The 14,584-nt window shown below is 41.9% G+C and overlaps 1 protein-coding gene across 10 annotated transcripts in view; it reads right to left on the bottom strand.

Annotated features, from left to right (window-relative positions):
• The window catches only part of ERC2 (ELKS/RAB6-interacting/CAST family member 2), a 1,007,143-nt gene that overhangs the window by 732,004 nt on the left and 260,555 nt on the right, over positions 1-14,584 (bottom strand). For all 10 annotated transcript variants that reach the window (XM_043976675.1, XM_043976679.1, XM_043976684.1 and 7 more), the window contains one exon: positions 9,268-9,342. In XM_043976675.1, the coding sequence (XP_043832610.1) occupies positions 9,268-9,342 (75 nt within the window). The remainder of the gene's footprint in view (positions 1-9,267; positions 9,343-14,584) is intronic.

Below are 14,584 nucleotides of genomic sequence, written 5' to 3'. Positions count from 1 at the left end.
TGCTGCTGAAGGAATGAAAACAGGATGAATGCATTCTAAATTCTAACACCCAAAGGCAAAGCCCCTCCTAGGGATGGCTATGAGCTGAACAAAATACATCAGTGACATTATCATAAAACGACATTGGTCAGGCAACATTTTTCAGGCTGTGTCTACAGTGAAAAACAGAGCTAGGATCAGGACACAGACACCAGGCCTGCTGGCTATTCACTCAAGGCCCTTCCCATTAGCTCAGACTGCCCCCTTCAACTGGCTGTGATTATGCCCTTCGAAGATGTTTATGAAGCAGCAAAAAGGCAGACTGAGGAGTGCTATCCAAGAGATGGCCATCCCAGCTGTCTGACCAGAAGTCAATTCACAGGGCTCCTACTTTAGCAAAAGGCTGACCACCATGAAGTAACTCTCCTTAAGGAGCAAGGTTCATTCCTGCTTCCATCTGATGCCTGCTCACAAACTCCACAAAAAGCCAAACCTTCTCCTCCTCCTCCAATATGTCTATTCAGCAAAGCATAACCAGGAAAGTACAGCCCATTTGAAGTCAGAATCAATCAATCAACATCAAGTACCTACTATGTGCTGGGCATGGTGCTAAACTCTAGGAAGATTTTTTTAAATCTGGATTTGCATCTATCCTCAGCTTTGTTGTTGTTCAGTCGTGTTTGACTCTCCACAACTCCATTTGGGGTTTTCTTAGCAAAGATGCTGGAGAGAGGGGCGAAGCCAAGATGGAGAAGGAAAGACTTTAAACGCACAGCGGTCCTGACACAATTACCCTCAAAACAGACATAAAACAATCCCTGGAGCAGCAAAACCCACAAAAAGATGGGCTGAGATTATTCTTCAGTCAAAGACAGCTTAGAGAGGATCATACTGGGCTGTCAGAAGAATCCAACCCCACGACAGCGCCAACACAGACCCCAGACATGCTTCGAAAGAAGAACTTACCCTCAAGCATCCAAATCAGCAGCAGCACCTGCGTCTTCTGGAACTAAGCTTACAGTCAGGTGAGAGGGCTGAACAGCTGGCTGGGGGTGGAGGTGGGGGTAGAAAATACAGGAGTGTCTGTGGGACCTAAGGAAGAATTCGGCTGTCCCATCCCAGAGGGGAACCAGGAAGAAATCCTGAGTGGCAGGAGGCCCACATGAGGGAGGGGCGAAGGCTCATCAGAGCTAAGAATCACCACAACACACAAAGTTCTGCTGGCCGGTTAATTAGCAAGTTGGCTCGATGTTTCTTCGGAACAGAGAACAGGCTAGGCAGGCGAGAGAAAAACCTTCCCTTCCTCAAACCAAAACACCTGGGAACCACAGAAGCTTGGGACAGTGTAGCTTGGAAGTAGGGCCCCACTGTAAGAAGGAGTTAAAAGTCAAGTAAAAGACAACAAGATGAGCAAGCAAAGAAAGTTGAGAACTCTAGAAAGTTTCTTTAGCAACAAGGAAGATCAAGGTGCATCCTCAGAAGAGCATAGCAACCTCAGGGCCCCTACATCCAAAGCTTCCAAGAAAAATATAATATAAATTGGTCTCAGGCCATGGAAGCACTCAAAAGGAACTTTGAAAAGAAAGTAGGAGAGATAGAAGGAAGATTTAGAGAGGTGGAGGAAAGAATGGAAAAGAGAAATGAGAGCAGTGCAGGAGAGTCATGAGAAAAAAAGCAAAGATCCTGGAGTGGTTTGCCATTTCCTTCTCCAGACCATTTTAAAGATGAGAAAATTGAGGCAAGCAGGGTTTAGTGACTTGCCGAAGAACACACAGCCATCAAGTGTCTGAGGCCAGGTTTGAATTCAGGAAGATGAGTCTTCTTGACTCCAGGTCCAGTGTTCTATCCACTGTACCACCCAGCTGCACTAGCACAATATCAACGTCCATGATCATTATTCCCCATGTGACCTTGGGCAAGTCACTTTTCTCTGGGCCCCAGTCTCTTCTTCTGTAAAATGAGGGAGGTGGGCTTCATCTCTTAGGCCCCTCCCATAACCACATTCTATGATCCTACAAACTTCTTTTGGTTCACATTTGATGGAGGAATCTGAGGCTCAGGGCATTTGAGGGATCTGCTTGTGGTAAACAGCTAAGAAGTATGAGTGCAGGGACTCTGTCTGTTTCTCCACCCCTCGGACAAGTATTCTGCAAACCCCAGACTGAGGTGCCCAATATTTCTCAAGTCACAGAGTCCAACCTCTTCGCTCTCCAGAGGAGGACACTGAAGCCAAGGATGTGACATCACTAAGAAGTGTCAGAGATGGGATGCTGGTCCAAGCTCGCCTCTCAGATCATTATCTCCCACAGCTGGATTTAGAGCAAGAGAGGATCTGAAAAGTCATCCAGGCCAACCCCCTCATTCTATACATGTGGGGACTGAGCCCCAGAGAAAAAAAGGAATTGGCCCAGGTCACACTGGGTTAAGAGAAAAGTCAGGATGGAAGACAGAGCCTCTGCCTCCTTCCACTGCACTGGGTGTGGGGAAAAGACCATTTTAGGCTATGCTCAGGACTAGGGGAGGGGGTGCCTAAAAGTGTACCCTAGGTCATGTCTACAAGCATTTATTAAGCACCTACTGTGTACCAGACACTGTGCTAAGCACCATGGATACAAAGAAAGGCAAAAGCCAGGCCCTGCCTGCCAGGAGCTTACAGTCTATTGGGGGAGACACCAGGCAAACAACTATGGCTCTAAGAAGAGTAAGGGAGATAATGAAGCTCAGAGCAGGTGTGTGGAGCTGTAATGTGCATGGGTTGTTATTATCCCATCACAGTCTGTGGGATAAAAAGCTCAATGATGCAGCCCATCCCCAAGGAGACGTGACCTGCATTGTTGCGTGAGCCTCTTCCTGACTGTATCCCAGGGCTTGGATCAGGTTGCATTTCAGGCTCAAGTTATCTTTGCAACTTCCAGGACCAACCTAGCTCCTCATCAGGAAATGAATGATCTTGCAAGTTGGGGCAGGGCTCCCAATCAGGCCAAACCTAACACAAGCATGGTGAATATCTGGCATCCCTGTTCCAGAGAGATTTTGGGTGATGATGCAAAGAAACAACATTTCTCTGACTCTTTAAGGATTGCTAAATGTTTCATGTGTGGTGTCTACATTGAGCACACGATCATCCCATGCCATAGTCCCTATGGATTATATTCTCCCCTTTTATTAATATGGAAACTTGGAGTCAGCATGTAAGTATCCAAGATAGGATTGAAATTTTCTTGATCTCAAGTCCATTATCTCATCACGGGGTGAAATGACAAAAAAGGTCAATAATCAGTGTTGGAGGGATTGTGGAATGATAGGCAAACAAATACATGGTTGGTGGAGCTGTGAAATGGTAAAATCATTTTGGAAAGCATTATGAGATTATGCAAATAAAGTGACTAAAACATCCACGAACTTTGAACCACTGACTGCATTACTGGGCTCATACCCCAAGAAGTCGAGGCTCCACGTGCTCCAATTTATTTATAGCCGCACTTTTTTGTGATAGCAAAGAATTGGAAAGAAAGTAGATACCCATCAACTTGGGAACAGCTAAACACACTGTGGCAAGTGGATGTAATGCAGTATTACTGTATTATGAGAAATGATGTGGAGAATGAATACAGAAGCCTGCAAAGAGCTAACTGAACTGATGAAGAGGGAAGCAAGCAGAGCCAAGAAGACAATCTGCATAGTCACTACAACAGTAAAAATGGGAGGAAGGGCAACACACCAAAAGATCACACAGAATCTCAGAGAATTACTGGGAACACTGAGAAGTTGCACCAGTCAGGATCATCAGAGGCAGGATGTGAGGGAGTCCAGGCCTTCCCAGATCCACAACCACAATGTATCCACTATGGCTTGTGGGCCAAGACTTATACAGTATATCCATTCCTAACCCTGGCCCTCCATCAGATTCAGACATAAACTCACAGATTTAAAGCTAAAAGAGACCTCATAGTCTTCCTAGTCCATCCTCTCCCCACCATTTGACAAGTGAAGCCAAGTGAAATGAAGTGACTTGCCCAAGGTCACACAGCTAGTTCAAAATGGAAACCACTGACGATAACTCTAAGAGGTTGGTACTATCATAATTTTCAGAATTTTACAGATAATGAAAGTGAAACAGGAAAATGTCCATTTAAGATCAGCATTTCTCTCCTCCATCCCACTGCCTCTTAAATCATTAAAGTCAAGAGGGACTTAATGGAACAATCTTATTGATAAAATAATGAATGGGGGGTGGGGAGGGTGCTGAACTCCAACCATTTCCAAATCAGGTCCCATCTTTCCTTGGTGAATCTAAGAAGCCATACTTTCACATTTGCAATATTCCATGAAACTGTTGAATGAAGGCACTTCGGATGTGCTTTGCATTTATTTACATGTATCTGTATTTGGTGTTCTCCACCCGCCAAACCCCCCCAGCCACGCCAGCAAAGAATATAAGCCCCTGGAAGGAAGGAGTTGTTTCTTTATTGTGCCTGGCACACTGTAGTTGCTTCATAAATGCTACTTGATTATTCTTCTGGACCACATCTCTGTCCCTATTCCCTGAATGTGGGGCACACGACCTGCCAAGCCAAAGGGTCGGGCAGCAAGATTAAGGGAATGTGGCCAGACCAAGTGATGGACACGTCGGTAAATAACTTCCTTCTCATAGTCCCGCTTTATCATTTCTCTCTCTGTGATTATCCATGGACCAGCCAAAACTTAGAAAAATACTTCTATTTTTGAAGTAATGAAATTCCAATTCAAGTCAATGCAGCAAGTATTTGTTCAATTCTGGCAGGCCTCACTGAACATGTTTGGGCATGCCCATAGACACAGTAGGTACCCCCAAAAGTACAGTGCCATGTCAAAGTGGTAAGGAGGGGGAAGTGAAGGGAAAGAGGTGGAAAGCTGGCCTTGAAGCCAGAAAGACCTGGGTTCAAATCCTACCATAAATTGGCCGTATGACCCTGAGCAAGTCCCTTATCATCTCAGGGCTTTAGATAGTTAGGACTGTATGTCATATGTTGCCAACCTGTATTAATTAGCAGAGGGAGTTTCCTCACCTAGGAATTCCCAATACTAATTAAATAACACATGTAGTTGTTATTCTTTACATGTTTCTGTATCTATGTATATTTTTGCATATATTTATATATGAAAATGCATATGTACACATGGAGATTATGTATACTGAGTACATATATTATATACACATAGTCACATACATATCATGTGTATGTATTATACACACATACATAGAAACATGTATTACTATCTCTTCATATATAACTCACCTATACCATAACAATCACTAGGGTTTATGTACATACTTTAAAGTTAACAAAAGTGCTTCATTCAGGTTATCTCATCTGACTCACAACAAACCTGAAAGGTTGATGTTATTATTATTCTCATTTTTCATCTTATTCAGAGTCATGTGGCTTGTGTCTGATATGCATGTGTTGTATCATCTATGTACACATACGCACATGTATACACACATACATGTGCACATATATTTGTTGAATATATTATTGACCAGATGAGGTATATATGTATGCATGAGTATGCTTGTTGAATTAAATGGGTTCTCAAACAGTAGCTATGGGAAGACTGGGTTAGTGGGAAGGACACAGAAGTGGCATCCCAGAGCCTGGGAAAGAATCCCTTCTCTGACATTTTCTGTGTGACCTTGGGCAAGTCTTTTCCTTCTCTGGGCCTGATCCCTCATTTATAAAAAGAAGGGGGTGGGCTATATCATGTTTAAAGCTCTAAATGTATGATCCCAGGAAAACTATGTCTCTTGCCAGGCTCTCACCCACCATCAGCTCTGTGTCATCTGATACCATGAAACAAAAGCAAGGACTTGTCCATGGATGGGTCCTTTCATTTCAGCTAGCCCATTTAGCTGCCAATTTTACAAATAAAATAGACTCTCTATTGGTAAAGTACTACAACTACTCCCCCAGGGCTATTCAATTCTAGGATGCTTTAGTGACTCAGAAACTGACCTCTACCCCTTAAAAAACCTTAAAATGAGCTTCAGTGTAGCCTTAGATTTATTAGCACAACTCTCACAGGAACCCCCAGGAGGGTACCATAAGCATGAGCACCTAAAGCAATCACCTATTTATATAAGTGCTTAGCACAGGACCTGGCACATAGTATGATTGGTTGATATAAAATGACCAATTGATATGACCTGATGCTTGCTATTCCTGAAGTGGTGACTTTGACTCTGGCTATCTTTAAAGATACTAGCTGAACAAGATGCTGTCCATTTTGCTATTTCTTGCCTTTTAAGGCATAATGTCAAAGACAGGAACAAAAGCTGTTACTTCTAACCCCAAATAGAACAAGGTTCAGACTTTACAATAATCAAAAATTAAAATCCCTTGGATTATGTTGGCAGACTCCAGAGGACTTAGCTGTTTTCTGCTTGGACCCTGAGAACAGAACTAGAAGTTGCAGAGAAGCCAGATTAGGCTGTATGCGTGGAGAAGGGGAAGGGAACAGCCTAAAAAATAATTGGAGCTGTCCAAAAGTAGCAGGGGTTGCCTTAGGGCAGAGGAGCATATTTTCCATAACTGGACATCAAGTTGGAGGATGACACATCAGGCATGGTGGAGAAGGAATTTTTATTTGGGTGCTAATTAGATCAGATGATCCTCTAGGTCTCCTTCAATGCTGAGATTCTGTGATTCCACGCTGGGGAGGGAGGGGAAGAACTGTTTTTTTAAACAGTCTATAATGTCCTACAACAATAGAAAATGGGGAAACTTGTTTTTCAAAAAGGTATTTAAGGGTTGAGTCACTAAAGGAAGAAAAAGAGGAAGATAGCAACAGCTACAAAGGCACACACTTTTTCTACAACACACAAGCAATTTTCTAGAGCAAACCCATACACAACATACCTGCCATACCAAATCTCGATCAAAATTAAAACATGGTCTTCCCTGCAAGAAGATAAATCATAAATAACTTTATTCATATCAGGTCCTCCCATCTTAACTTAGGTGACTTAAACAATACCTCTGTGACTGGTTGCCAGAAGATAAAATGATGAGGTCTACGTGGGAAAACAGCATTTCTATATTCTCTCACTGGCAAATGCTTTCTACATGAGGACATAGAGATCTCAAGGTCTGTGTGAAAAATCTGTCCCACAAAGAATAACTCTGTAAGACAGGAAACTCACTAGATATGCAAAAGAGAAACTCTTTCCTGTGGTTCCAAGCAGGACTTTATTTGGGGCAAGAAATCATGGAATCTCATACCTGCTATCTTTTTCCTGATGGATAACAAATGAGAGATATAAAAAAGTTGTTCTTCAGCTATTTACAGGATCAGTGTATGGATTAAGGATTATTATTAATCAAAGCAACATCTCAAGGAAATTTGTTCCTTTTTTTGCTTGTTCCTTTTTTTTAATGCTATCTAACTTGGAATTTTGGCAAAAGGTTGTACAATTCTGAGCTTTGGCCAAAAGTTAACATGAAACCTTAGTTTTTAAATCTTATTCAATAGATAGATGCTCTCACCACTGTTAAAATACCCATTCCATTCATTCTGTACCCAGTGTACAGTTACCTATTTGCTCAAATCATCTCTCATAGTTGGCTCTAGAATCTAAGCTTTCCTCAACTGTTTCCCATCCAAATCCAAAAAAGAGCATCACTTGTTGTACAAGAGGAGAAGACTGAGCTTCTGAGCACTGAGAAAACATGAAGAGATTTGGGTATCTTCTAACAACCTGCTACATAACTCATCCTAGAGAGGTGAAGTAGGGTGCTAATGAATGACAGATTTCTACATGCACTAGCACAGAAAGAAGTGTCATGTTAAGTAACCCAGTGATCTGAGCATTGCTGGCTATGCATGCAAAGCAACACTGTGGCTCCCAGTTATTGATAAATTTGTTGATCAGTGCTCACCCTGAAAATGGGCTTCCGTGTCATTCCACTAAATTGCCTGGAAAGATTTCACTTATTGGCTCTAAGTATTGTGGGGAGGGTTTCTCTCTGGCATACAATTATAATGATGGGAGCAGTGGATGGGAACTAAAGTGAGACCTCAAAGGTCTATTTCAGCTCTAAATCTCATCATCTTTTAGTTTTCCTTGGCAACAGCTGTAACTGACTGAAGCCATTGTCACTGAGCAGACAACATTTTAAACTTATATGTAGAGCTGGCAAGAGGGTGCAAAGGTAGGGAGCCCTTTATTCATTCCCAGGCCTTGGGGTCTTTGGAACTGATCATCTGAGTGTGTGCACTGAATAATGATGAGACTATGCAGAAGTACGGATGGGCAATGAGTTTCCTTCAACCTTGAGAGTTTTCCTATAAGTTGGTCCCAAGCCCCGAGCACAACTATCCGATTTGTCAAAGGGCACACGTCTCCATTGGGTAATGCTATTTTATTTCTTCAAGGAGACATCAACAAGGTGGAAATTGGTCAAGCCCCAAACAATCCACTCTCATGATATAAAATTTTGACCGACTTCCTTTTCACAAGTAAAACATTCAAGGGAAAAGGCTTCAGGTTAATAGACACTTAAAAAGGCAGCTGAGTTCCATCCATTTAAATCAACTTACAAAACTTTATTATTTCATTATTCCTCATTTTTATCAGGTGAGTATCCAATCATGTTAGATACACAAACACACCTTCCAGTGTCAGGGTTTTTTGGGGGTTTATTTAGATTAATTCTCTGTTAACTTCACAGCTGAGTGGGGGAAGGGGATGTGGGAGGGGAAATTTGCAAATACTTTCTCTACTGTCTTTATCTCCAACCTTGACTAAGTTCAGGTTAAGACACCCACACACAATAGGGAACTGTCTTTTATGGGGAAAAAATATTTTCCTGATAATGTCATTTCAATCACTTAATGACCCTTCTGTTGGGGACAAAGAAGCCTTCCTTTGGCAAACTCCGGTTTCTTCAAAGAGCTTTTATCACTGAATTGGGGTGGGGTGGGGGAGGGGAAAGTAGATGTATTCAATTCCTTAAAATGTAATTCTTGAAAACGGTTAACTGTTTCAAATGGCTTCTGATGCTTGCCAGCCCAACCAATTCAGGCGGGCAACACTTACAAAGAAGAGACCCTAATGAATCTATCTCTATGAATCACAAATAGAAAAAGCCCACAACAGAACAAATCCTTAGCTTGAGACTGTTGTGGTGGGGGGGGGGGGGGGGAAAGAGCTATAACAAATGATTAGTCTCATTGCACGTTTTCCGATCTCCACTGCCCACAAACGTCAGCAGCTTGTTGGCACTGCCAAGCATGCCCAGCCCCTACCTTCATTTCTATGACTGTCTGAAGAGCCTTGGTCTTTGCCGGTTCCGACTGAAGCTGGGTCCTCCTGTGCAGCTCCTGTGGAGGAACACGATAGAAATAAGCCTGACGGTTCATCCTCCCATCATCCAGCAGCTTAAAGAGCGCGTCCCAGAGTCCCCAAAGCCCAGGCTCGCTGGGCACCCAGCTGAAGGCTACAGGTGCTACTATGTCCCAGCAGCCTACTCTTACGGTTCTTGCTTGCTTCTGCTGCTGCCGCTGCCTAGAGGCTAAGTTACAGGCAACGGAGCTGGCACATGCGCGATTTCTAAAACTTCCATCAATAATTAATGTCAACTGTGACAAAGACAGCAAGGAAGCCGTGTCCAAATACTCTTCAACACTGCTGCATGTGCCCAGACAGCCTGTCCTCCCCCAGCCAATCACATCGCTGTGGGCTCCTCATATACAGGCCGAATAAACAAAAGGAGAAAAGGACCTGGATGAATGCAAACCCACACCATGCATCGCATTAGCTACCAGGGTTCAAGCAAGCAATTAAGAGCATTTTCTTTACAAATGTGGCACTCTCTCCAGCAGCAAATTGCTTTGATGGAACACAGTGAACGTCTTGCCTTCTACTCTCCAATTGCATCTATGGCTGATAGATTAATACCCTAGGAGGGAAAAGCCAAGGTCTGGATGGTGGAGCGAACTGGCTTTAAAGCCAACAAGGGGAGAAGGGGGGAGAAGGGGAGAAGAGCCAGGAGGTATCATGGCATAGTGGATGGAGGGTGGCCTTAGAAATGAGGAAAACTGGGGTTTAAAGCCTATGTCTTGCATATACTGGCTATGTGATTCTGGACAGGTTTACCACTCAGTGCTCAACTCTCATAATCTTAAATTTCAAAGGAGGTGTTGACCTGCATTGGTAGAGGAGTCTCCCTGTCTAGGGAGGTCCATTTCCCTATGCTAATGAAATCATAGGTTAGGGAAGGAAGGAAGGAAGGAAGGAAGGAAGGAAGGAAGGAAGGAAGGAAGGAAGGAAGGAAGGAAGGAAGGAAGGAAGGAAGGAAGGAAGGAAGGAAGGAAGGAAGGGAGGGAGGGAGGGAGGGAGGGAGGGAGGCAGGCCAAGAATAAAACCTGGAGGGTTTTACTGATAAATCATTCCTTTAGCTTAAAAACAAGCCTGATATTAGCACTTTTACAATTCAAAGATTCTCCCTTCTCATTTTCTCACCTTGTCAGAAAAAAACAGTTTCTTTATCAATCAATCACTATCCTAGAAAAGTGTCCAGAATCTAGAAATCTGAGAAATGCAAATCAAAACAGCCCTCAGCTATTGTCCCAAACCCTACACTTAACCAAATATGCTAAATATGAGAAACTTTTTGTTGAAGGAGTTGTAGGATGACAGTCAGCATGAAGGTGGGTCAACTGATCTGAAAAGTAATTTGGAATTATGTAAGAAAATTTGCTAAATTGTTCCTAAACTTTGATCCAGAGATATGATACTGTATCCCAAGGAGGTTATAGCAAGAAAAGACCCAGCCAATATTGGCAAAAATATTCAAGGCAGCATTGTTTGTAAGGGCAAAAAAATGTTAGCAAAATATACTTAGTGACTAGGGACTAGAGGAACAAACTGAAATATATTAATTTGTGGAATAGCATTGTTCAATATGGAATGGTGCATATGAAGACACAGAAGAACATGGAAGACTTATAAGAACTGATGCAGAAGGAAATAAGCAAAACCAGGAGAATAACATAAACAATGGATATAACAAGAGCATCACCATGAGGCATATCAACACTTTTACAATGTTACTTTCATACTGTCAAAGAGAAAGTCTTCACCACTCCCCCCCTATAATTTAAGTGAATGATAAACTCTTTTCTCAAGCAACACATTTTATTAAAATGTGATGTGAGTATTTGTTGGCAAGAAATCCATTGTGTCAAAATGAAACCTATCTTCTTTTTTTAATTAATAAAGTATTTTATTTTTTTCCCGTTCTTCTTTTAAAAACAAAGAGCCATTTTCTATTCCCCTAATCAATCCTACTTATTAATGGAAAAAAACAAAAATCTGGAGGGAAGTGTCCTAGCTTAAATTTCATGTTCCTCTTTCTCTGATTTCTGTAACATTTTAAAAATTATTTATTTATAGCTGACTATGGCTCTTCCCTTGAAGAATACACATGAGTTCCCACATCACTCATTCAAAGTTGGTAAGTTACCAGTATTTAACTCATCCTCTTAGGAAACTATTTGGTCACGAACATAGTATATGGTTCACAGGATCAAAGGATTAGAGATGGCAGGCACTTTAGACTTTAATTATAGTTCCAAGATCATAATATTCTAAGAATTACAAAGGGATATATGATTGCGAGCAGCAATGTTGCTTAGTGAATGAGACACTGGACTTGGAATTAGGAAGACTGTTCAAATTTTGTCTCACACTTTTACTAGCTGTGTGATAAGGGCAGGTCACTTAACCATTGAGTCTCTGTTTCCTCATCTATAAAATAGGGATAATAATAATAACACTTTTCTCTCATTGTTATGGTGAAGATCAAATGAGTTATTGTATGTAAAGTACTTTGAAAAAATATAAAGCACTATATAAATGCTAATTTCCTACCACATGCCATCAGGTGAGAAGTCATTCACTAATAGTAAAGAAGAAGAAATTTTAGTGAGTTCCCCACTAACAATTACAGAATTTATCTTTGCATGTGTGTTTAAACTCATTTTACATTAACTTTTATTTTATTCTCAATGTGATGTGAGTAATAGGGATATCTTTTGTCTTCTGATGGATGTATTTGGGAAAGATAGGCAGTTTCTTGAGACTGGACAGCTGTTACACCTTTCAAATGATTCCTGTGAAGATAAATGTTTCTTCCAGAAAGAACCTAGGAGGCATTACTAAGGATTATGAACTCCTGGGTGAGAAATTTAAGTACTTGAGGGTACAGGTGCCATTCTCATCACTACTGTTGATTGAAGGCAGGGCATTCAGAAGAAAAAGACACATTTGGGAGGTGAGAAGCTGGCTTAAGAAGATGAAGTCTGAGAACAGGATTTAGATTTCCAGACTGTGGCCTTTATTTTAATAAAGAAAAGATGGGCTCTTGGCCAGGGATGGAGTATAACTAACAAGGGCCAGTAAAAATATATTTTTCCTGGAGCTTTGCAAATCTGAGCTTTAAGAGGAACAGGAGAGTGAAAACTGCCCACACGTCTGCCTCATCTGATGTCACAGTGACACAATCAACACTGAAGAAGAACAAAAGAAAACCAGCAATCTATGGGATGTCAACAGCCCCAACTACTTGTATATGTTGCAGAGAGGATTCCTGTTCAGGAAGATCCCTTCCTACTCTGAGATCCTGGGATTTGGGACGTGGGGATATAATTCCATGTGGTAGACGCAGAAAAGGGAGTTTGGGCCTGGAAATCAGAATTACAGAAAATAGATTTAGAGCTGCCAAGAGCCTTATAAGCCACCTATAATCCAACCCTTCATTTTATAGATGAAGAAATTGATGTTCAAGATAGGTTAAGTGATTTGCCATGGGTCAGACAACTACCAAGTATCAGGGATGGGATTTTAACCCAAGTCTTCCTGGCTGCAGACCCCACTCTATCAACTATGCCATGATGTCCAATCTCTGGACACTTGGCTTCTAATCTAGGCTCTGTCCTCATCTAGCCATGTGAAACTGAACCTAGCACCTTCCCTCTCTGGAACTTGGTTTGTCCATCTGCAAAATGAGGTTCAGACTGAGTGAGGCTTAAGCGTTCTCCCCAAGAACATTCAGGGAAACCTCTCTTCTTCCTTTGGCTAGGCACAACGTCCTGCCACTGTATTCAGCACCAGCCTATAAAAATTCTTCGCCATCTGCATTTAACCTGGGGCTGGGACGATTACAGGCTTTTAAAGAAGCAAAGTTAACTGTTTTCTGATCCTAAATTTTATGGCCACTGAGATCACCTCAGCTCCTAAGGCAAATAGGAAAATATTTTATGCATCTAGACTACAGCTTAGAGTCCACATGCTCATCCTTGGCAGTTGATGCCCCTCAAGGGGAAGGTCTGCGTGCAGTAAGTGCTTGCTAAGGCATCGTTAACTGTGGCTTCCAAGAACAATACTCTTCCCCATAATTAGCCACATCAGTTTCAGTTGTTTCAGAGACAAAAGTGATCCTAACTTTATGTGCACGCCTGCAGTTTTTGTCTGTCAGCCAAAGTATTCTAAACTTTTAGATATGTTTCTGGGTGCGATAATTGCCCCCAATAAAGTCTTAAGTATATAGAAGTCAGATTTTCTTGATGTATTGAAGAATTTCTCCCCAAAGCATTTAGAATCATAGGACCTAAGGCTAGCAAGTTCAATCCAATCCTGAACATAGAATTGCCTCCAAGACACCAGTGGCAAGTGGACATCCTGACTCCCATGAAAAATCTCTAGCAATGGGGAGATCTTTGAGAGAGGGGATTTTGTTTTTATTTTTCTTCATAACCTGAGCACTTGCCTTTGCCTGGCATATAGTAAGTGTTTAATAAATGCTTAGCAGAGCACAGCAGCAGAGACAGCTTAGAATGATTTGGGGATGTGGGTCTAGAGCTCAGAAAAGAGGTCAGGTCTGGAGATTCAGACCATGGACTCATCTCTGAAATCAGAGTAAGTCATCGGTCTAGAGCTGCAAGGAACCTGGGAAGCCATGTAACCCAACTCTGTCATTTTTCAGGTGAGGAACCTGAGGCCCAAGGAGGTTGGGAGACTTTTCCAAGATCACACAGGTAATAAGTTTCAGAGGTAGGATTTGAAATTCCCCAGCCAATATTTTTTCCTCCAATGCTATCAGAGGGAATGAGTTTGCTACCTTAGATAGTACATATAACCATAAGAGAAAGAAGATCGATCAATCAATCCAAACCATTTATTAAGCTCCTACTCTCAAGGATGGGCCTTTGGAGAATATAGACATTAATGATTCAAGGGAAGAATAAGGAACCAGCAGAGGAAACAAAGATAGATGGGATAAGAGGAGAAAACAGTTGAGAGGCATCTCAGTTGCCAAGTAGTCTGGCCCTTTCCCAAAAGAAATCACCCTATAACATATCCGGCAAGTCGTCAATATAAGAGTATATCTTTCTAAAGCCAAAGGAGATGAACATCCAAGAGGAAGGGATGATCACAGGATCATCATAGAAGGGAAGAGGCAAAGAGAAAGGCTTTCATCCCTCACCTCAATCTAAGCCACCTCAAATGACCTGATCATTTAATCAACAGAAACAATTGAGTTTTAAAACAAGATGACTTATA

Source organism: Dromiciops gliroides, chromosome 1 (genome assembly GCF_019393635.1).
Source record: "Dromiciops gliroides isolate mDroGli1 chromosome 1, mDroGli1.pri, whole genome shotgun sequence".
Taxonomy (NCBI): Eukaryota; Metazoa; Chordata; class Mammalia; order Microbiotheria; family Microbiotheriidae; genus Dromiciops; species Dromiciops gliroides.
Note: the sequence above shows the minus strand (reverse complement) of the source record. Positions and strands in the feature narration are given on the sequence as shown.